The sequence below is a fragment of the Alexandromys fortis genome, unplaced genomic scaffold (assembly GCF_014885135.2).
Source record: "Alexandromys fortis isolate MF-2015 unplaced genomic scaffold, M_Fortis_MF-2015_v1.1 scaffold_377, whole genome shotgun sequence".
In the NCBI taxonomy this organism is placed as follows: domain Eukaryota; kingdom Metazoa; phylum Chordata; class Mammalia; order Rodentia; family Cricetidae; genus Alexandromys; species Alexandromys fortis.
The window spans coordinates 452,466-476,396 of NW_026068257.1; the positions used below are offsets into that span (position 1 = coordinate 452,466).

The following is a 23,931-nucleotide window of genomic DNA, read 5'->3' on the forward strand; positions in this document are numbered from 1 at the left end:
GGGGGATAAGAGCAGAAAGGCACAGATGGGAGGGGCAGGAGGTACTCTCCCTGCAGCCCAAGAGTGAGGTGAGTCCCCTCCCCCATCTTCATCCACGAGGGGCCCAAGGCACAGAGGAAAGAAGGCAAAGGGTAGTCACAGCACAGACGGGGAAGATGGGGGACAAAGAACAACCACCACAGGCTCTTTGATCTTAATTCATTTTATTCTACAAAATGCTACTCAATGGAAAGTGGGAAAGCTAACAACAACAACGAGAACATAAAACCGAAATACACCCCAAGGGAAAATAAGTTTTAATATGTTCTTTCCTCCATAGCAGCAAGCTTCTCCCGACAAGCTTTTCATAGTGCAAATACTGTAGGCTTGTGTCACGTACAGCACACGAACAACACAACACGCACCACCAGAGATGCTCCCGAGCAGGGGTACTCCTCAATTTTGAAAACTATACAAAGATTTTTGAGCATACGGTCCTGCCTGGAGAGTTTGACTAGAGAGGGCCCTCCACTAGGGCCGTTTCACCATTACTTTAAAAATAGGGGACAAAAGGTGCCCAGAAAGGTCATTAGAATCCCCCACGGAGCCATAAAACCTTGTACGACTCATTTGCCTCCAGGGTCGAAGAGCAGACTTCACTTCACGTCATCGACATATCCCAAATACAGAGACACAGAGCTTGAGTTTCCACTACATACCAAAATACGATATATACACCTCCCACTGCAAAAGGAACCCTGATACCTAGTCTTTATACAGTTGAATATTTTCTCCCTCAAAATCAAGTAACCACGAAGTAAAATAAATGGAATATTTTTTTTTTAATCATACAGAGAAAGTTAAGTTTTGAGAGACAGGGCCAGGGTCTTTCATTGTGTTCTCGTACAATGTTAGTTAAGATTTCTTAGCAGCCGCTGTCCCCAGAGGAATGACAATCAATCTTTAAAAACAGAACCTTGGAATACAGTTTATACAGCACAAGTCCACAAGTCACTTTAGAAACAAACAAACAAAATAAAGCATCATTATCCTAAGTTAGAAAAAAGGAGTGGGGGGGGGCTGAGTACTTTAATGCTATCTGTTTCTATTCAGGCTTAGAACAACACAAAGAAGATGTAAACATTTAAAATAAATAATAAAATAAATGTCAATTTCTTCTCCCCTTTCCCTTCCCATACCCCCTGTGAAACTTTGACCCAGCTCTTCCTGAACACGTCAGCACTGGACAAAGACCAACATTCTGTGAGGTGTGGTCAGGCCAAAACACTAGAAGCATGAGAAGACACCAACTTAGCAATGGGACACTTGTTTTCCTTCTTTAAAAAACAACAACAACAAAGCTGCAGGAGGATACGAGCACACGCTCACACGCGTGGGAATACGAATGCAAACACGCGCACACACAAACAAGCACACACGAGCCCCGCCCCAGTCAATAAATAGTGAGATGCTGGCTTAAAGATGGATGCCAGGACTACTCAAGCAGAATGCGGCAAGACCCCTTTACTTACGTGTAAAGAAGAAAGCCATACACACGACATAGCCTATTGGTCCACAAATTCTATGAGAACTCAGGTTGCCCCTTCAGTCACCTGAGGAGCACAGGCCAGGTGGGAGGAGCCTGGGGTGGGCAGATGCTGCTGGGGTTGGGGGATGAGTATCTGAGAACCACCAGACTAAAGGCAACTCCCACCTGAGGTCTTTGAAGAAAGCCCTCTCACCTCCAAGTGTTTCTGTTTAGCCATTACTTGGGACTTCTAGGAGACGGCCCCTTAGTTCCATCTTAAAAGAGGATAAATATAAAAGTGTCTCTTAGTGCCTGGTCCACAGTGGGTGCTCATTCCTTTCCTCCCTAAAGAGGCCACATGAATACCTGCTCAGGGAAGGAAGTCACGGTGGAAGGTAAACGGTGACACCTCAAGGAACACTTTTGCTCTCTCAGGAAAACTGGGAGAAACGAATCTGGATGCTTCCTTCACACAGCCTGTCCCTCTTCCGCACTCGGAGACAAGGGGAAGCAGACTCGGGGTCTCTCTCCCCCAAGGAGACCAGTTGCTTGCTGTTGGCTCCCCTCACTGGGGCCACTCTCTTTCCTGTGCCAGGGCTGTCCCTAGACAGCCAGCTGGAGGGAGGGCTGTTCTCGCAGAGGCTGGGTGGCCATGAGGACTGTGTTTCATGCTAGCTGATTAAGGAGGGCCTGCCCTAAGCCAACCCAGAGCTGATTACAGTCCAGCCCAAGTTCACGTCAGCTGAGGACACACAGGAGGAGACGGGACACCTTGTCTGAGCTCAAGCACCCTTCCCTGACCCCTGCTCCCTGAACTGGAGACAGGACAGCAAGCCAGGTGCCTGACTCCGGAGCACAGGCGTATGTGTGAGTGACATGTACGGGAAGGGACTTGACAGCGAGTCAGAAGGAAGCCAACTGAGGTTCCTCCCACAGTTTGGGTGTGAACATCCAGCTATCCCCTCAGAAATCTGTCTTTGGAAAGCCATGGAGTCTGTAGGATGGAGCAAGCAGGTCAGGAGGGGAAATGCCTCAGAGGTCTGAGGCCCAGGTTAGTTGGCTGTGCCTTCTGGTACTGATGCCAACACAGCTTGCAATCTGAAGTGAGAGCCAGACTCGGGGAGGGGGGTCTCAGGAGTGTCCAACTGGGGCACCAAGTCATGGGGCCTGTGACCAGTGTTGATATCCATGCTATGGAGATGGAGCAGAAAGGGACTTTGGGAAATAAGAGAATAAAAGCAGGTTTGCTTCAGAAACGCCCATGGGCATGAGGAGGGAGAGAGCTCCTGCTTGGCTTGAGATGATAGATGTTTCTCAACTGAGGTCACCCCCGGGTATTCACCCAACTCTTGCTCCTCCTGGCCATCTCCTGTTTCTAGGAGGAGTCTAAGGTCAGGAAGCCACCTGCTCCGTCTCCGACTCTGGGAGACCAGACTGGCAGAGTTAGAGCCAGGACGTACAGGACAGAGCATATGGAAATTACTCTGAACATCTCCCTCTCTACCCAGCCAACCCCTGCCCCCGTCTCTTTCAGCTCCCCCGGGCTGTGCAGGCTTCCCACACGGCTCCTGGATCCTGTGTATTCTGCATGCATGTCAGTAGGTCATGGGATCAAATCATGGCCGGCACATTGTGAACTCGGGTTGAGAAAGGCCTATGTCTTTAAAGGTCTGTGAAGTTGTCTCTGTCCTCTCAAAACTCAGATTTTTCACCACTGGGCTTGGTTCAAGTAACATGGCTTTAGATATGATCTTTTGAGTGGAAACACTAGGTCAGAGCATTAGCGCTAGAGACCAGTTCTAACCGGACTCCACTTCCCACACCTGTGTGAGCATGCAGTAGGGAGACGATGCGGGGGCGATGGGATGCGGGGGCAGGAGTATGCCTTGCTGGAGGCCAGGACAGCCAGGAGAAGCACAGCTCTTCCGGCAGAGCGAAGGAACACATGCTAGCTTAGCTAGAATCGGCAGAGACACCCCAAGCCCTAGCAAGACTGGCTCAAACCAGTGACTCCCAACTGGCCTACCGGGTCAGGAGGTCACTCTGGAGTGGGCCACAGAAATATCAAAGGGAAAGCATTCACTCATCAATGGCAGGGACCACTGAGAGCAGGGGAGGGGGGATTCCCACACCTCGCTGATAGGAGAGCAGCCAGGAAAGGCTAGGGACCTGGGGGCTGCTGCTGCAGACAAAACCACAGCCCCACACATCACCCCAGCTACTCTACCTGGGCTCGGAAGAGAAGCCATTAGGTCAAAATTGGGGGAGGGTCAAGGCCCACACTCATTCAATATCTCTGGGTGGTGTCACCCTGAGAGCTGGGGAAGGGCAGGACCCCGCCGGGCTTTGGAGTGGTGTGTTGTTCCGAGGAAGGGGTACCTCCTTGGTCTGGAGAGAAGGGTCCAGCGCAGAATGGCGAGGCAGTAATTACAGGAGACGCTCTGCCCAAGACGTCAGGTAAGGGAAGCTCACTAGGACAGCCACGTGGCTTTGTTGGCACTAATCCTGGCTTGGTAATTAGGCGTTTGGCAAACCCAACCTGTGTCCTGGTTGTCGGCACTTACACCCTGTCTTCTGGCCAGGCTGATCTTCCAAGAGGCGGACATCTCTCTCCAAGGCTGGGGAGGAAAGGTCCTTGGTGTAGCCCGGTGGTGACCGCCGCACCTGTAGAACTCAGGGAGCCCGCTGGTGGTCTGAGCCGGCAGTGCGCTGGGGTGTGTGGGGAGGGAAGGTTCAATAATATTGCACTTTGACTGTCCCTTCGGGACATGTCCGCCCCAGCGGAAGAGTCACCTGCTCCCCCAGCTCCGGAAATAAAAGCGCTTTAATATCCAGACCACCCAGATGAAATGTCACGGCAAATCTCATAAAAACCCAGAGGGAATGGAACTGATACTGGGGGGGGAGGGGGGAGAGGAGGAGGGGAAACCGAAAGGCACTGAGCATGCTTGGTGGGGCAGGAAAGGACACCATCACTCCAGAGACAACAGCATAACAAAGGGACAGGAACTATCCAGGCCAGCTCCAGGTGCTTCAGAAGCAGGAGAGATGTCGGAGTCCACCAAACCAAGTTCTCCTCAGCTTCTCAAGAAAGAGGATTTGCTTGCAAGATGAATGGGGGAAGGGGGAGGGGGTCCCAGGGCTTCTAAGAGATCAACCAGTGCCTCACCACTAAGTCCCATTGGGTCCCCAGAGCCAAGGTCCCCCTATTGCCCTCATGACCCTGGAGCGCTTAAAGGTACTGGTCCCCGGGGAAGGTGACAATGATGACGACTCCTCCAGAGCTGGCCAGAGGAGCACAGGGTTACAGGGCCAGCAGTGTGGGGGAGTTCAAGGAGTCTGAGGACTGGTCCCCACTGCTACTGCTTCTGCGGTGAGCCTTGGAGCAGGACTCCGAGGGTGACGCAGGTGACTCCTGTTCCAGGACACTGGGGTAGGTGAAGACAAGGTTTGAGGTGCCTGGAGTGATGGCAGGTGTGGAGGTCACCACGATGGGAGTGTGCAGAGGCTCTTCCCCATAGAAACCACCCCCAGCAATGCTGATGGGCTTGATGACAGAGCGCTGGGTCTTGTCCATCCCTACCACTGAGGAAGAGGGGCTGTCCTCTTCGAGCGGTTCCTGCTTCACCACCACGGGGCCCGCACCACGCAGGGGCTGCAGCCCGGAGGTCGGGGGCGACCGGCGCTCCTCGGGGCTGATTTTGCACACGGGGCCATGGGCCACCAACATGAACTCCAGCTTTTCCTTCTCCTTCTGTAGCTCAGCAATCTCTTTCTGCAGACCAGACTTCTCCTCCTCCAGCTCCTCTGTCTCCTGTGAGGGGAGAGAAGGGTGTGAGGGACAGGCTGACCTGAGGGATCCACGGTGTCCTCAGGTGACCTACCACAAGCGTCTCACACACCTAGCCGGAGAGCTAACTGGGTGTGAGTCACACAGAGGCTCACAGTCCCTTTTATTTCTGAAGGAGGAAAGTCGGCTTGTGGGGCAGGCGAGCTAACCTCTGGAGCCGCTGCAATTGAGCACTTACTACTCCACTAAATTATGCACACAGCCCTCCAGGAGTTTCTGAAAGCAGACGTTATCATCGACCCATTTTGAAGATGAGGAAACTGAGGCTCTGTGAAGTTATAGAGAAACTCATCTGCCCGGAGTTATAGAGCTAGCGGGGAGGGTTGGCCAGATTTGAATCCCAGTGCATCTGACTCGAGTCTGCATGCTAGCCAGCTACTGCACTGAACCCTCAGGATGCCAGTGCTGCCTTTGGGCCCCCCAACGGGTTAGAGTGAGTGGGTTACTCACAGAGAAGAGGGCACTCTGCTCACTCCTCCTCTACCAGTCCAGCCCACTAGTGGACACAGATGCTGGGCTGGACGCTTCATGAGCATGGACTCTCATGTGCAATCCTCTGCCCTCAGTACTGGAACAGCACACGGCTTACAATACACGCTCACTTGATCCCTGCTGGCTCCTCCCTCCTTTCCTACTCCAGTTTCTGAAGCCCACGTCCCTAGAGACACCAAGGGACACATTTAGTTCCACTGAGTGCCCACTAGAGGGGCACCTGACAGCTGGTAAGAGCCGTGAGGATGGCAAGATGACCTGTGTAAGCCTCCACTTCCCTCCTTCACACGCAGCCAGATACACAGCTGTGGACTGGAGTAGCTGGGGAGCAGAGAGGCCTGCGTCACCAGTCTCCTCCCACTTTTCTCTCCCACAGATTCCCATTCACAAATGAAGAGATCCGGGCAAGAGCTCTATTAAGCACAGAGCGGTGTATTCCGGAGCGAAAACAAGAAGTTTCCGTCTGTCTCAAGGGTCTGACGAACGTCAGAGGCTTCCTGTGGAGGATGTGGCTCAGGGGCTGGGTAGCTGGGTCAGGACGTGGGGGAGGCCGAGAAGCGGGGTGTGAGACTTCTGGGAAGAGGGGAGGAAAGTAGGGAGGTCTCAGAGGAGTCCTGCTCTGGGCAGGTGGTGAGGGATGCCCTGGGGAGTCACGGGAAGGCATGGTTCCTTTGAAGGCTCTGTTGAGGGCGCTTCCCATGATGAGCTGATCATTCCCTGGTCTGCCTCATCCGGGAAGGAAAATGTCTACTCCCATGCCCACTCTGACACCCCCACAAGCCATGAGTACAAGCTTTGTGGCTTTCGTCAAGTACATATTCTAGTGAATGTGCCCAAAGGAAACCATTTAAAGCAGATACATTGTACCTGGAAGGATTAAATAGATTCTAAATCTCGCTACTAGTGAGTCACCATGTGAGGACCAAGGACAAACTCTTCAGCTCATCTGCTCTCTCTGAGAGCACTGTGTCCCAGGGAGTCAGCACGGGCTTGGGAGCTCCTCTACCAGATGTCCTGTCCTTCCTTTAGGGCCAGACACAGAAGGAAGTTACAGGACATTGGTCAGGCCAAGCTTAGAAGAGGGAAGGTCAGGACCATAGGTCCCCCGGGTCTGGGCAGTTAGGGAGCATAGGAGAGTGACTCACAAGGACAGACTACAGCTCTCGGCTTGCTGTAGAGGTGGGAAACCTCCCTGCCTGTCAATGAAGGCTAGGCAGAAGCTCCAAAGAAATACAACTAAACTGACATGTGACCTGTCTGCATGAGGATGCTTGCTCCCACCCCACTCAAACCAACCAGGGTGCTTCAGCCAGGCTGGGCCACCTTTGCTGGTTTTGGGTGTGGGGGCAACTGGAACTCCAAGAAGGAGGCACGGAGAGGCCGCTATTGATGCGCCCAAGCTCACTGGAACTGTCAACCCTTACCCAGAAGCCTCAGGGGATCTGAGAACAGAGTGCACTCAAGTGCTGAGTGAGAAAACACACGGGCCCAAAAAGGTGGTCCTGCCTCTCTCCAGACCCACACAGACGGCAGAGGCCGATTCATGTACATTCATTTATCCATTCTCCTGACTTTCACCCCTCATTTAGCATTAATGTTGACCCATGTGCTCAAAAGAAAGGGTGTTCCGTCTCTCCTGACTCGTCGGTTTGACACTTAAAAGGATGGGACTGAAAGGGAAGGAGCCCTGCAGCCCACAGTCATCTTGGGGCAACCCCGCGCCACACAGGGCTCCTCACCGCTTGCAGCTTCTCTGTCAGCTCCCGGCGACGGTTCCGACACTTGGCTGCAGCCAGCTTGTTCCTCTCCCGCCGGATTCGACGCTTCTCCTCTTCTTCAGGAGACAGCTAGAGAGGCCAAGGTGAAGAGTCATGATCAGAATGGTGGGGAGGGTTCGCAGCAGTTTTAAAAAGCCGGATGGTAAGACCTACAACCTGTCCTTTGAGAAGGGGGGAGGGAAGAGACAAGTAGGCAGGCTGTATGGCTGCTGGAGGGAGCTTGTTGGTGGATCTGCCCTGCAAGGGGACGCTGCACATTTAAAGGGACAGCAGAACAAGAGTAGGCAAGGAACTCAGGGGCCCTGCACCAGGGCAGGATTAGTCTGTCAGCTCTGATTCGAAGCCTGGGCTAAGGAAGAGTCCCCTCCAGCAAGCTGGGCCTGGCCCCACCTGCTTCCTCCAAAGCCTAGCTAATTACCCCTCAGCACCCACCTTTGATTATGTAGAGTCTCCACACAGGTGAGACCCACCCATGGGGGTTTGTGCCGATACACTGTCATTAATGGGGGGGGGCATGGGCACCACTCTATTTCCAACCCTCTGCCAACTTGAGTGAGGCGTTTGCCTCAGTGCTAGGCTGGGCAAAAGAAAAAGCAGCCTAGACACAAATTCCCACCAACCAGTCTTTCCGCTTATTTGACAGTGGCTGTCTATTATTATGGGACATAATTTCAGGAGTTGGGGCTGTGAACTAAAGTAAACCCCCCTGCGAAGAGATCAGGAATTAGCTCCTTCTGGCAAACCAGCCAGACACTCTTAACTCTGTCCACACACACTGCCAGGGAGAGGGCCACGGGCCGAAGCACAGCTCAGGGGAAAGGGAAGGCCTTCCAGTTTAGCTACCAGGCAGATGTATGTCTACTGTGTGCCTATGTTTTGCTAGGGGCTTCAAAGAATCTAAGCATGACTTGACCGGAGTCCTGCCTTTAAGGGACACCTGGGGAAAAGCTGAAGCTACCCCAGAGAGAGGCTACCCCACTACAGACGCACCATGAGGAACAAGTCGTCTGTGGTAGCTGGGCCCAGGTCAGGACCCCAGGAAGCTCCGTCCCACTCTGGCAGTCCGTGGCTGCAAAGTCCTGAGCAGCCAAGAAAGGCCTCAAAGTGGATAAGTGTATTCCAGACACACAGAGATGACCCTACGGGAGGTCACAAGACCACTCAGCCAAGACCTACTCCCAAACCTGTCTTGGGTCCAAGTCTTACAAAGTTAGTTACCAAGAAAGCCTGTGGTCTTGTGGCAGTCCTGGGCTGAGGTTACTTAACAGGCCCCTGGACTCCACTGAAGGCCCAGCACCACCACCACCACCACCCCTTTACTGCTAAGGGAATAAAAAAAAACCTAAGCAGGCCTTCCTCCTACCAAGGTAACTTTTAGCCTTAGAAGTCTCTCCCTGTCTGGGGAGGTGTGGGGCAACTGTGGGTACTGTCGCCATAGGAAATGTTCTGGGGTGGTGAGATCAACGTGGTTACTGCTTGAGTGTTGTTAACATCACCAGGGACCCACCCACAAGCCACACACACCCTCCCCTCCCTTCTCCTCAGTCCCCACCCTGGGCTCAAAGGAGCCTTCTGGGCAGGCTCTGGGGGAGGCCAGGAGGCCAAGCTGACTCCTGGGACAAGCCTTGGGGTAGAGAGGGAGGAGGGGGTGGAAATAAGCCACAGAGAAAGCACTAGAGCCAGGAACCCCAAGAGCCAAGGTTCTACCATGCGGCCGCCACAGAAAACAGTGTGATGTGGTTAGCAGTCCTCTGAGTTCCTGAGTGATTGGCTCTCTCCCTCCCTACCACAAGAGGAAGGATGTCTCCAGACAGCTGATCTTGAAGCACACCGAGGTGGTGTGGTGGCATCAAAAACACCCAACTGAAGGTGAAGGTGGTAGATCCCAGTCTCTGGGCAGGACCCTTCCTTCTAGATCTCATCTAAGAGCTAGGTTCAGGGGAAAAATTCGGAGGCACCCTCCTCAAGTTTCCCCGGGTGTAAACTTCTGAATGCAGTGTGAAGTAGGCCCAGTGGACAAAAAAATGTGGGACACGCCATGCTGCAATGCTAGCCCACAGGAGCCTGGCTGCCACTTAGCATTGCTTTTACATTTATATAGTTACATATATTATAGATTACATTTTTATATTTATATCCTGAAACAATCTGGCAATGAAGCTTTGCAACATGGATACAGCATGGGGAGCTCAATTACAAAGAACAGTGTGGTCACTACTACAATACCTGTAACCTGTGACTACTGGAAGCCCCCAGAAGGGGCCACTAGCTCCCCAAACGCATGCAACTGTCCCTCAGTGTCTACAATACACAGCCCCCCCCCCCCCAGAGCTCTGTACTGTAGTCCCAATGTTAACACCTATCGGCCATGAAGTCTTTTGTTTTCAGATGAACACAGTTCCTGGGGAAGCTTCCAGGTCTTTGGAGTGGGAGCCCTGTAATTCAAGGCACTCTTGGGACTACTGGCTCTGGGTCCATCACTACGCCCTGTTAAAGGTGCTAGGATATGGTGGACCATGGGGAACCTTGGAGATCCAGGGGTAGAAACAGGCAGGAGCTGGAGCAAAGGCTCCCACGGTTAACAAGGCTTTATCAGATTCATCTGAAAAGGAACACACACTGCTGAGGGGCTCCCTTCTCTAGGTTCACAGTGGCACGGCCTCGTGGGAGGGGCACCGTGATGGGAGACAGATGAGATCTTCGAAAGCCTGCATCCTTCCTTCCAAGTCAGTTCTCTCTCAAAGCTGAGCCTCCGGAGGAGGCAAAACAAGTGGAACCTGATGTGTGACCTCTATCTCCCCCGATAGCTGTATAGACTACTCAGGCCCAGGTCACGATACTTCCAGAACACACATTCCAGGAACTGGAAGAGGACGGCAGCTTTGATCTAAAGGTCTGGACACATGGTGCTCATAGCCCTGTCCTATGGCTCTCACCTAGTGGTTCCCACTCAGGACCAGGGCAGGGCACTACTGTAGGAGCCATGACAGCTCACATTCACTGAGTTTATACTCACTAAGTGTTCCCCAACTCAAGAACTCCCCCAAGCGCCAGCGAGGGAGTGTTCGCGAGGCCCGCCCTCCCCCAGCTACCAACGTGGTTCTTCTCCCCTAGCTAGGGGCATACCTGCTCATCTCTCCTTCTGCGGCCCACGGTGGTACCAATGGTCTTGATCACGCCAGGTCTGGGGAGAGCCATGTGCCCAGGGACTGAAGCCAGGCCTGGCAGGGGGCTGTAGGGGTGTGAGCGTGGATAAGGGTTGGACATGGACGTAATCACTGTGGGCTGAACCATCCACTGCAGGTCCTGGCTGGTGGTGATGGCGTTGATGGTGGGGATGAAGGCGCTGCCCGAGCCAGGCATATCTACCCGGAACTTCTAAAACAAGGAGAAAGACACAACACTGAGCCGAGAGGACAGAATAGGATTATCTGAGCCAGAGCCAAGGTCAAAACCTACAGACTGGCCGAGAGGTGGTAGTGCACGCCTTTAATCCCAGCACTTGGGAGGCAGAGGCAGGCTGATCTCTGGGAGTTCAAGGCCAGCCTGGTCTACAAGAGCTAGTTCCAGGACAGGCACCAAAGCTACAGAGAAACCCTGTCTCAAAAAACAAAAACAAATAAACAAAAAACCCTACAGACTTCAGGGTTAAGGCTTGATGACAAGGTCAGAACCCAGGTGGGCTTCCCTGGACAAGTCCCACATAGACAAAAGTCAAGCCGATCTTACCCATCCCTGGTCTATATGTCAGACCTGTTTCCTGCCTGGAGTCCTGAAGACTCCATTCGCAGGGGCTACGGGAGGATGCGGCCACATCCCAAGTGACCTACAAGACACACGTGAGGCTGAGCCACTCACAGTCACCCTGCAGCCCTCCAGGCTATCTACAGGATGTTTCGCCTTGGTCTCCTGGGGCCTCTGAGTCACCTACAAATTATTCCCCCAGGGTACTGGCTCAGGACACAGTTCTAAAAGATTTGCACAGCACTAGATCAAGAGAGATCACTACAAGAATATTGTGTCTGCTCTTTGTCACTTTCAAAGGAAGGTCACAATGATCCTATAAGCCTGGAAGATCAAGGTCAAGTCGGGAAGGCTGAAACTTCAGCTGTTCCTCGGAAAGTCTATTATCAGTGGGTGGGACTGAAGCCCATGGGTCTGACTTTGTAACCAGAACTCCTCTTGCTGTCTTTGACCCTGCTTCTTTGCCTTCACTGGCGTGCGTCTTGCTTGGGGCAGACGCACTGTGTCTGTCACTACCATTGATATATCTATCTACCTGGGCTCACAGTTGTGTCTGCGGGAAAACGTTGGCGCTGCCAGCTCAGAGGTTCAGGATCCAGAGCTCAGTGAGCTGCGGAAACCGTCTGTTTCAAACCCAACAAGACCAAGCATCAAAGCACCATACATCAGGCCCCTCAGCTACCGCATTGCTGTTAGGGTCAGAGCCTGGGCCCCACAGCCCTAACCAGCCAGGCTCCACACCCTTCGCCAGCAGGCCAAGGAAACAGTAATAGAGGAAAACAGAAAAGGGAGATTTAGTCAATGAGACCATATTAAGAGAAGGGGCACAGAGGCCCAATGACTCCCCAACCTGTCTACAGAGTCAGGACACAAGATTGAAGTTTAAATAGAGGGCAAGAGGCACGTAGCCTTAGTCAAGATGTGGTCCTGCCCTCATCACCGTCTCCAGCCTGTCCTGCGAGATGCTCTGACAGGTTGTCACTCTGTGTAGAGACCCTTCCTGGGAGTCAACACAAATCCAGTTTCTTGGTAACCATTGTTCCAAGGGTCCGATGGCCAAAGGGGGGGGGGGGCACAAGTCTCTCTAGAACATCTTCCCTCCCGCCAGAATGGCTACAGCTGGCCTCGAGCCTTCTCCAGGACAGCTCCTGAGAAGTAAGAGAGGCCAAAAGGGAAGTCCCTCCCATTTCCAGCATTTCAGGAGAAGGCTCTCTACAGACCCGGTCAAAAGCCCATCTTCAGATGATCTGCGTTCGCAAGAACATCTCACGGGGAAAACGACGCCAGTCATAATAGCTAGCACTTACACAGGCACAACACCATGCTAATGTCTTGCCTAGATTACCCCATTAATTCTCCCTCCGAGGTAAGTACCATATTATCTTCATCTCAGAGGCAGAAACAGGCTGAGAGACTCCAAGCCACTTATTTAAGGCCATAGTGTTGCTAAGCAGTGGGGTCAGAGTTCAAACCCAGCTCAGAATGACTGAGACTTGTTGAACTATCTTGGTTGTTGAGGTGCCTCCACCACAGACATTTCTCTAGCCTTCTTTCTTCCTCAAATGCCAGCCCTGCATGCTTGAGTCCACCCAGTGCTGAGGGTCCCTTCAGGCCCCGCCTCTCACCAAGGAGGTCTAATAGATTGGTTCCACCCAAAAGGAAACCCTGCTATCATTTGCCCAGGCATTATAGTAGCCCCCAACTGGTCTAGTTAAAGCAACCAAGCAACAAGCCACCTCTATTGTCTTTACCCCTGCTGATAACATCGCAAGTGTGAAAAGAAAGAGAAGCCCCACACTGCACCTGGCCTAGCTGATCCTGCCACCACCTGACTCCAGGCCCTGTGGTAAAATGCCACTGCATCACTTCCCAGATTGCTCCAGCGCATGAAGGCTCCCCTGCGCAATGGATTGTGGGATTTTATCAGGGAGGTGGCTCAGGACAATGGCTTCTGGTCAGTCTAGCCAGTTTCAGAGTTATACTACTGAAGGCAAAGGGAAGTAGGGTTGGTTTTGGTTTTGAACCAGGAGTTGACCGAAGAGAAACAGGTATGCCAGGCTTGGTGGTTCAAGATTCTAAATGCCAGCTCTTCAAGAAAGTTGAAGCAGAAAAACGAAACAAAACAAAACAAACAAACAAAAGATCCAAGGCCAGCTGGGCAATGGTGCCTGCCTGTAACCCCAGCACTCAAGAGGTAGAGGCAGCCAGATCTCTGAGTTTGAGGCCAGCCTGGTCTACAGAGCGAGTTCCAGGACAACCAGGGCTGCACAGAGAAACCCTGTCTCGAAAAACTAACCCCCACCCCGCAAATAAGTAAGCTCTAAGGAAAGCCTGAGTTACAAAATGAATTCAAGGCCAACCTGGGCACCTCAGTGAGACCCTGTCTCAAAACAGAAAAAGGACTAGAGCATTTATCTAGCACGAGGCCCCAGGTTCAGTCCCTAGTACCATGGGCGGGGGGGGGGGGGGCATTTCATGTGATCGGGTGTGTGGAAAGCAGGTTAGAATGTCTTGAAATGGACAAAGTGTGTGGCTGGAGCTGGATTATGAGAAGGTAGAGGTGTCACGAACAGTGGGCATGGCTAAGTGTGTGCAGGAGCCCTGAGGTTCAGACAGTGAATTTTCTCTGGGCTACTGGGGGAGGCATAGAGACTTTGCTTGGTGTCCTGAGGTCCAGGTCTAAGGCCTGGTTTGAACAACTCTGCTCTGAGCCCATGCCTGAGGACCCATTCCTGGGACAAAAGCGAACATATTGATTCTGAACTTCCTGCATTGTTACCAGGATATAAGTCACAGCAACTGTAATCACAGGCTGCAAAGCAATCAAGGGGTTCTCAGCCCTGCCTAAGAATATTCCGAGGAGCTTGTAAAAAATCACCACCATCGGAGCATCGTCATTAGAGTTGGAAATAATTGGTCAGGGGTGGAGTTCAACTACAGGTACTTTTTCGAACTCCAAGGAGATTTTATTATAATACGCAACCAGGGCAGACAAACATTGCCCCAAACAAATGGAAGGCAATACAAACCATCACCATCGCCGTCACCATCATCAGCATCACGTCACCCCCATAATGTAGGTCTGTGTACACTGCACAGGCTAGCTCTTGGGAGACTTGCCAGCTTCGACTTTTGGAAGCACCCAAATTTTGTATTCCATTTCTCTCCCCGCAAGGCAGGTCCTCAGACAGAAGCAAAGCTGAAGCACCCAGTGTAAGGGCCTAATGTGACCACCTCATTGGGGGCAGCTGTCGGTTCTTTTCAGGAAATTATCTAAGAAACATGCTCATTCCAAGGAACAACAGCAGGGCTGTTTTAGGCTCGGGAAAGGAAGCAGAAAACCCAAAGCCAGCTGGAAGACTGAGATTCCTTAGGGATGGGCAGGTGCCACTCGGCCTGGCCCCCTGGTTCACACACACTCAGCTTCCCAGCAGACTCCAGCCAGATTCCTTGCAGCGATGGCTTGGTCTAGACAAAACAAGGCGGCAATAAAAACAAGGCAGGAGGTAATGACTGCCTCTGAATCGCATGTACACCTTGTTTCAGACAGAGGTAAAGCCGTATGGATAACACACTGGCTCCAAACTGCAAGGAAAACAATGTCCTGTCCCCAGAGGGGACTGAGGCCCGATAAAGAGGGCTTTTGTCTCTAAAGGAGCCTCTTGGAGAGACGCACAAAAGTTTCAATTAGCTCTGGCAGATGTTTTTGTCTCGACTCCCAACATGTTATTCAGAAAGTGACACTGGGTAAGAAGGGGGAGATGGGCTTGAAGCCTGTGGTCTCAGAAGTCAGCCCGATATTCTCCTTTGCCAATAGACCAAGTGTCCTTAAAGGGGGCATGGAGTCATGGTTCCCAGTGAAGGAGTTCACACTGAAGAGAAAGAAACCAAGACAGCTTTCCAGCCATAGGGATGAGGGCAACGCTGTGAGAGTGGCCAGGTACAGGCTGGTAGTGACGGGATGGGTGGAAGGTGTAACCAGGGACCAAGTTCTTTTGGGGCTCTATAAGTTCCTGGAAAGTCCTTTTTTTGGGGACAGGACTGATGCTGGGTGGCTATATGGCATTCCCACCTGGCAGAACACCCAAGTACTTAAAAAAAAAAAAGTGTCTCCCTGTCAACTTGTGGATGAATGCCTACAAAAGGACAAACGGCCCCCACAGACCTCCTAGAGCTGAATCTAGCTAAGGAGCCGGACAGCAACCACTTGGGCAGCATGCAAAGAGAATATGAGCAAGCTGGCACCCCTGAGCTTCGAGCAGCGTCACTTATAGACAGTTTCTCCTCGGCTCAGGTTGGAGGAAACAAAAGAGAGGAAGAGGTCAGCAACAAACAAACAACAAAAACAGACAGAGCTGCCCCTCTAAGCCAGGGAGCTAAGGGGACGGACGGCACTCCACGGCTTGGATCTCCAGACCCTGTGTAAACCTACAAATCCTTACAAGCTTTGTCGTAGTCTTCAGGCACTGGGGACTTCGGTGTCACCCGGGAGCATTCCGTGCTTAGGGAGCAATGGGATGCTCAGTGCACACGAGTTAAGTCAATCAGAGATCAACTCAATGGGCCAGAGAACTGTCACAGCCCTGCCGCTGCCGACTTGGAGAATAGACTTTTGGGACTTAACTTTGAATACCACCCCCAGCCGGAGCCCCTTCCTGAGTCCCGAGCTAGGCAGACATGGTGTTTAGATAGAAGTCAAGTTTGGAGTTCCTGGCCAGTCCTTCTCTATTGATCCTTATTGGTACCCCAGTCATGCAAGACATGAACCTACGGACCCTGTGACCTGCTCCATCAGTAAGGCAGACTTTCATCTAGGATGGAACTGGCCTTTCTCCTTTTCTACATCCTCAACATAGGACAAGGAAATCATAACACCCCAGAAGACTAGCTTTGGAGAGAGGAAGGGAAATGCCGAATGTTCTAGCCACACTTATTCATATCAACCTAATGAGGCCCAGCACCAACATTAGGCAAGTGTTACATTCACTGAACACAGGGTGCCTTCCAAAGCCTATGGTACAGCATCTACACTGGCCACCACCTTGACCTCTGACCTCTCTTCTCTGAGGAAATGCCATTTATGTCACGATGGAAATGGCTGCCAATAACTCACAATTTCCAGACTTTTCCACCACACAAACGTATCACAGGTTACTGCACCAGTCTCTTTACCAGCTCCACTTGAGAAGCAGTCCAGCCTGTGGTACCTCATGTCCACAGTGAAGGAAAGCAAGGAACAGAGAGAAAAGACAGGCAGAGGTGGCTGCGGAGCTGCTCCTAGATGTCCTGGATCCTTTGTTCTTTCTGGTAAAAGTCCCACGCCTGAACACTGGAGAAACACTCAGGAACCTTTTCCTAATATCATTGATCCTCTACCCTCTGCAGCCAATAAGACCAGCGTTGGGCTCAGGCTGGCCTTGAACTCAGAGCTCCGCCTGCGAGAGAGCTGCGATTTATCCATTCAGCAGATTCAACAGTGAAACTATTTTTTTTTCCTTTCAACACACAAACCAGAAAGTTGGCTTCCTTCCTTCTCAACATCAGTATCTTTATTTCTATTTAACAAAGAAAAGGTGTCCAAGACATCAATAGCAGAGAGGCCGTGCCAGCAAACGGAGAGTTTGGAGACATGGAAGACTGAGACCAACATGACTCGGGGTCTCACTCTATGCTGGGCCAGTCTGTCCACTCAGATTCTATACTAAGACTTAATTCCAAAGACCTTTTGGTACTTTTCAAATATCAAATTCACCTTTCAACGAAAGGTGAGTTAGCAGAAAGAATTGTCTAAATACACTAAAAACAATTTTGTTTTTGGATTTTTCGAAACAGGGTTTCTCCATAGCTTTTGGAGCCTGTCCTGGAACTAGCTCTTGTAGACCAGGCTGGCCTCAAACTCACAGAGATCCGCCTGCCTCTGCCTTCCGAGTGCTGGGATTAAAGGCATGCGCCACCACCGCCCGGTTTACTAAAAACAATTTTTAAAAAATTCCAAAAGAGCAGTTGTCCCAAAGCCTTTGAGTCCAGCAGCCTCAGTGCTCAATGAAGCACACAGCCCCCCAGGAGCACAAGAATGGAGGAGACAGCAGTGCAGACTGACTTGGACGGGTAGCTCTGTGTGTGTGCAGGAAGACACACACTCACACCGCCAAGATCTCAAACTGTATATGCACCTTGAATACTAAGACAGGCAGGAGTGCAATCATGGAAATGTGCTCTGGGTTTTGGGAAGGAAAATTCAGCCGCCACTCTCCGGCAGTTCATGGCTGCTATTTCACCCAACGGTGATGAAAAAGCCTTCCACCAGCAAGAATCGGCGGGACTGATACATTCCTGGGATAGCTCTCAGCTTGATCCTAATCTACAACATCTGGAATGTCCAGGAAAAACAAAAAGCAAAAAAGAGAAAAAGCAGAAGACCCTTAATTTGCATCTTCCACTCTCCCAGCATGAACCCACAAAATGCTTCAAGAAAATAACACTGTGAAGGGGCACCCTAGTGAACCCATTTCTCAACCAAGGGTCGCTTAAAAAACAACAAAGCATCCTTTTCTTTAAAAAAATAACTTCACTTTTAATTTAGCTATAGCTAAATACATGGCCCCTATTTGCCTTAAATAAAATGAAAAATTCTAAGAATTTGGAAAACTAACCAAGTTTCACACCCTGAGACTGGAAAAATACATTCCCCAGGACCGCACTTCCAAAAGTGTCCTGTAGGGGGCACTAGAGAGGTATGGTTGAGGCCGACTTGGGAAATCACAGTCATTTCTGGTAAATTTATTTGATGCAAGGAATGTCCCAGCCTGGTACAGTTGGCAAAGTCCACTCTGGGGAAGTGTGTGTGCGTGTGTCCGTGTGTGTGTGTGTGTGTCCTGTTGGGAGAATGTGGCAGAGGGGGAAAAAAGCAGGTCTAATGTTCCTTGATTCCTAAAAAAAATATCGTCGACTTCCTCTCACAAGCCATCTAGACACAGCAGTCTTGGAAAAGTTCGGTGTCTTGTTTTTGTTTTTCTCATGTAAAGGGGGCCTGGCTGATGAAAACAAGTTATGAAATGACCTCTGTTTGTGTAACTGGCTGGATTGCGTAATGCCAGGGCCCTGAAACCGTAACAGCCAAGGAGCAAGGCAAGGCATATATCTGAAGGTGTTATCCCAGGAAAGTCAGGAGAAAGAAAACAACAACAAAGCCAGCTCCAGGAGGGGAAGGTATATACAACTATCCCCAAGAACACTAAATTGCCAGTGATTAACCTTTGAGATTGAGATTATAGCTGCAACAGGAACTACTTTACATGTTTCCAGTTCCTGCCATATACACAAGCAGAGGTTTTAACAAGGAGCTATACCTGCCTCCCACCCCACAAGTCAGTGGAACTCAGCGCCAAAACCAGGCGTTATGCTATGCTATGCGGGGGGGGGGGGGGGGGGGGGGGGGGCTGGTTAAACAGCACATTTATTTATGGGGGACAGAGGAACCACAAACAAGGAGACCAGGGTGGAAACTCATACCCACTTGCTCAAGAGAAACCCAGGAACATCTCATAATGATCAGTCCATTATAATGCCATAAAGGAGGAAGGCCCGGTCACTAACTGCCGGAAAAATTTCCCTATGAAGGTGGTTGAGAGAAGAGGTGATTACAGACTTTATCTGGTATGTAATAAAGTTACCTTGAGCCCAGATCGGGGTGGGGTCCAAGCATAGACTTGGAAAGTAACAAAAGCTGAATCCTATCATTGGGACCACAGAGTCAAAAGCCAGAGCAGAGGGAGGGAAAAACCAACAGTGGGGACCAACCTCTGCTCCTCATCTCCCACCCCCCACATCAGCAAGGAGTGCCACGGTGAAACTTGGCCAAAGTGGCGTCACCTTGCCAATCCCTCTGGGTTGCTACTGAGCAGAATGGGCACAGGAATCTGAGAATCCCATGCATTGGTGGTTGCTAATTGCAAGATCCGCATGTGTTACAGCATGCTAGAAATTAGCCAACAGCTGCTTTTTGCTTCGGTAATGAGGCCCCATTACACACTGCTGGACGGAGCTCTCTTCCTTCGTCCGAGCTTTGGTTTCCTGTCTGATTTGCTTCCAAAACAAGGAATTGCCTCTGCTCATATCCTGGGCTCAAAGCCCTAGTGACACAGATATTCAGCCCGGGCACTGATGTCCGGTCAGACTTCCCATCCAGGCCCTGGAGGCTGAGGGAAGCGCCAGGGAGGGAGGCGGCACTGTGTCAGGTCACCGTCTCAATCTCATCTAGTGAAAGAAACAGACGAAGTGCAAAGCTCCTATGCTGACTGGTGAAGGAGAGGGAGGTGGGGTGGGGTTATTGAATTGGAAAGTGTGGGGGGGGGACAGGTATAAATGACTCTGACCCATTGATGAATGACGTTTGGGTTCAACACAAATCACCCCCGGGCTGGGATGTAAAAATAATCAATGACTTTTCAGATAAGATTTAAAACTCATTACTTCAACAGTAAGGGTCCATTGACTGTCCCCTCCTTGCGCAGATCAGACTCTCTACAGTGGGTGCTTAGCGGGAACAGAGTGGTTAGAGAGAATACAAAGAAAGCCATTTGGAGGGTTGGAGGGACTCACCAGACATGGGACAATACTTTAAGAGCGGTGCCCCTCTTTTTCAGATTACAAAGAAAGACATGTTTTTATTATATTTCCCAGCTCAGTCCATCTCTTCCTGGAAGTGCCCGCCACCCCCCCCCATGGGGTTGAATGCTGAAGGCCAACGCCAAGGCCATAACCATGAGAGTAACTCACATTGCCACCAACTTGGCTAGGAACTCCGGTGGGCTTCAGGCGGCAGAGGACCTTGTGAGTTCACGCGCTTCTCTCACAAGACAGCGTGTGTGCCGCTACACAAGTCAGGAACCGCGCCAGCACCCCCCCTCCCACCACCACCACCACCAGTGCATGTTTGGTACCTATAGACATGCAGATTACAGGCACAATCCCTCCAACGGAAACCAGTCTGCCTGCTTTACAAAGTTGTTTTTCTACTTCTGAAACCAAGGGATGTCTCTTTCTCCCGCTTCTCTCCGCCAACTTCTTTGCCCCAGGTACCCCCAAGACCCTCAAGGTTCTGCTCTCCGGACAGTACAGGCTCCTGCCCAACCCTCACCGGAAGCTGGGGGGGGCACAAGAGGTGTCAAGAGCCAATCAAAGCCAGCTTCTTCCTTCCTGACCTTCGCACCTGATTCCCAGAGGCAACCCTAGCCCTCCCTCCGGATCATTAGAAGGAGCCCAACCGTATTTCTGAGTTCCCAACCCTTTTCAGAAAATAGCTAAGACCGAAGAAAAACTGAAGAAGGAAGGGCTAAAAGGCCTTCGTTATAGGGTCGTTGACGGTTGGGAGGGGCTTTGGGAGTGCAAAGATTTCCTAGCCTATCCACCACCGAGAAAGGGGAAGGAGGGAAGGGAGGGGAGAGAGCTCGGAAGGAGGCAACAGGCTTCCAAGAGGGGACCTGCAATTCCAGAAGCTTTTCTGAAAAATAAAGTAAGAGGAGCGGGGGGGGGGGGGATGCGGAGGGATGTTATTGACTCTTCAAGTCCACTCTCCCCTTGTTTAAAATAAAAAGTGGTGGGGTGGGTGGGGCAGAACAAAACCCCACAACTTAACAACGAGGCCCCTAACTATTTTTCTAGCCCAGCCAAGAAAGGGTAAAGACGGAGGTTGGGGGTGCAGGCAGTGGGAGAGAAAAGTCTGCCCGAGCCGCCAGGTGCACCCGGGCCCTCACGTACCTGCTGACCGCCGCCACCACTGGAGTAGGACTCGGCGTGCGCAGGAGAGCCGCTGCTGCCCCGGGACGAGGTGTCAAAGTTCCCGGGATAATCCTGGTACATGATCCGCGGTGGGGGCCGGTGAGGAAACAGGGTGGTTTTCTTCCCCGCCCTCGCCGCGGCCGCGCACAGTCTGCTGCGCGCTCGCTGGTCCACTGGCCCCGCGGCGGACTGGGCTCTTCGCTCCGGGGCTGTCCCCCAACCGAGGCAGACAGGGAGGCGGCGACACTCGGGAAGTGACCCCCCGATCGCCGCGCACCGCACTTCGTTTCTGCTCTGCAAGCTCCGCGGAACCGGTTGTCCACTGGGTCCCTCCCTCTAAAAAGTCAGCGCGTCCCTCGGTCCCTCCCCTGCGCGCGCCCTTCCGCCCCCGCACGCAGCCGGAGCTCCGCCGGGACCCACGGGCTGGAGAAAAATGGGCAACGCAAAAAGACTAGGAGCCCAGCGGGTGTCGCTTGGCAGCTCTGGGGGAACTCTCTTCCCAATCTCACAGGGCGCCAAAAATGAGAAAAAGAAAAGCTGCCGGTTGGGAGAAACTTGTTTCCTCCTTTTAGAAAAGGAGCCCGAGAATAAACTTCCTGTGGCCAACTCGCCGCCTGAGTTTCCCGGCGACACGGACACTTGACTTAGGACAAGGCAGCGAGCGCCGGTCCAGCAGCCCTGATCGCACCGGCGGGACAGTGCCCGTGGGGTTCCAGGGTGAGCGGTGCTGAGAGGGACGTGGCTCCGCGCCGCAGTGACCTGCACCCCGTGTCCGCTCCGGGACGGCCGGCCTCGCGCGTCTCTCCTCGCTTCGCCCTCCCTCTCTCTCTCTTCCCCTTTCCCTCTCTCGCTCGCTCGCTCGCTCGCTCACTCTGTCCCTGCCGAGCGCCGCTCGCTGTCTCGCTCTGAGCCCCTGCGCTCTGCCCGAGATGAGTCACTACAATGGCACGAGTTCAACTCCACACTCTTTATTCTCCAGCCCCACAGCCCCACACCATGTGGATCGACTCACGTCAACTCTAGACTCCACCTTGCTGGGAGGAGCGCTCGAGGCGGCGGGGGAGGAGGCCGGGACGAGGAGGAGGAAGAGGCGCGGGAGGGGAGGAGGCGGGCGCCTCGCTCCCCTCCCGGCTCTGCTCGCGGTGGTGCTGACGCCAGCCACACACCCCGCGCAAGGAAGGAGGGCGGTGGTGCGGGTGGGAACGCGCGGCCCTCGCACTAGGGGGGCGTTGAGGCCGCTCGTGTCCTTGCGAATCTTCTCCATCCCCACCTCACCCCCGGGGCGCAGCGCCCTTGGTCTGTTCCATTGGCGCACGTTGCCAAAGATGGTCATTTGCGTTAGAGGACGCGAGTGCGGGTTTCCTCGCTTTCGGGTGACGTGGAGGGAGAGGGATTCCCTTACCCGCTCCCGAGTGCGCCGCGGCCTCCCCCTCCTCCCCATACCCACCCCAAAAGGAAGGGGCACGGGGCGGGGCCCCGAAAGCGGCTGCGCGGGCACGGTCTCCGGGTTTTAGAAAACAATCGCAGCCCAAAAAACGAGACAGGTGGCTCAGTGCGGCGCCACCGCGAGGCCGAGAGCCCGGCGCGCAGAGCCGCTCGCGGGGAGGGCGCGGCCGTGCGCAGTCGTCCGCACCCTCAGTGGCGCCGCCCGGTGCAGCGGGCGTCCTGGACGCACCGGGCACCCGCGCCGCCCTGCGGCCGGGTCTTGGTGGGGTGCGGCACGGCGCCGCCAGGCGGGGCTGGCCTGCCCATTTCCCCCCTCGGAGCCTGGCTGCCCACTGCTTCCCTTTTGTATGTGTGTGTGTGCTTGCTTTTGGGGGGGGGGGTATTTTGTTTTTAGCCTTCCAATTAATTTGCAAGAAGTAGTATTGAAGATGAAATTAGCTAGGGAGACATGTCGGGAGTCCTCTGCGCTAGACAATTAGGAAGCATCTAATAGCAGTAACCAGGCCTTAAAAGCAAACCAAGCTGTTCAAACAAACAAGCAAACAAAACTGGGGACCGAGAGGTGTGCCCCAAGTTGCCTTGAGCTGTTTTGGAACAAAGTTCAGAGCACGCGTGGCCGGACTCCTGGCTCTTCCCGCCTTGCTGGGTGGGGTGGTGCGCAGGGTAAAGAGCGCAGGACTTGGAGTATGAACGCCTGGCCATGCTATTTATGAGCTGTGAGATCTTGGGCGAGTCTAGAGTCTCAATTTCCTTCTCTGTAATGAAAGGTTTGGATCAGACGACCTTCTAAAGCTCTTGTCTGCTCCGGATCTCCAATCATCCTTAGAGAAGGTACAATGTGTGCCGATAAGCTAAGCGTTGAACTAGGAGTTGAAGAACTGTCTTTTGTTGCAGGGTCTCAGGTAGCACAAGCTGCCCCCGAACTCGGTACACGTCGGAGGTAAGCCTCCACCTCCCGAGTCCTGGGATTATAAGTGTGAAACCTACGCCGTTTTTAACCATCCTTAGACAGCGCATCTGTATCCTAAAGATCTTTTTCAGGAGTGAATACGAAAATGAGTTGTTAGGGGTTCACTGAAGAGTTTGAAGCGCTACGCATCAGCTATGTAATATCCAAGTCCTCAGTTTCCTTATCTGTGAAGTGGGGGCGTTACTAAGGAAAGAAAAATAAGAGCCGGGAACTCGAAGCTTTCCCGAGGCTCTATATAAAGCTCTGGCGTTTCCGGGACGGCTGGCGGCATCTGGCCGCCCCAAGGGCCCCAAGATACGGTAATCCCAAACAATACTCGGGGTCATTGTTTACAGTTATAAAACACATTCTGTCCTGAGCTCCA

At 52.5% G+C, this 23,931-nt stretch overlaps 1 protein-coding gene across 2 annotated transcripts; it reads right to left on the bottom strand.

The window, feature by feature from the left end:
* Window positions 1-802: 802 nt before the first annotated feature.
* Window positions 803-22,050, bottom strand: Fosl2 (FOS like 2, AP-1 transcription factor subunit). Of its 2 annotated transcripts, XM_050131581.1 has the most exons (5): window positions 21,131-22,050; window positions 10,754-11,005; window positions 7,589-7,696; window positions 5,091-5,321; window positions 803-4,966 (listed from the first exon to the last, which is right to left on the bottom strand). In XM_050131581.1, the coding sequence occupies exons 1-5, from the start codon at window positions 21,230-21,232 to the stop codon at window positions 4,838-4,840; spliced, it is 822 nt and encodes a 273-aa protein (XP_049987538.1). In that variant the 5' UTR covers window positions 21,233-22,050; the 3' UTR covers window positions 803-4,837. The 2 variants fall into 2 exon arrangements, with proteins under 2 accessions (XP_049987538.1, XP_049987537.1); XM_050131580.1 differs by having other exon boundaries at window positions 803-5,321.
* Between the last annotated feature and the right edge of the window lie 1,881 nt (window positions 22,051-23,931).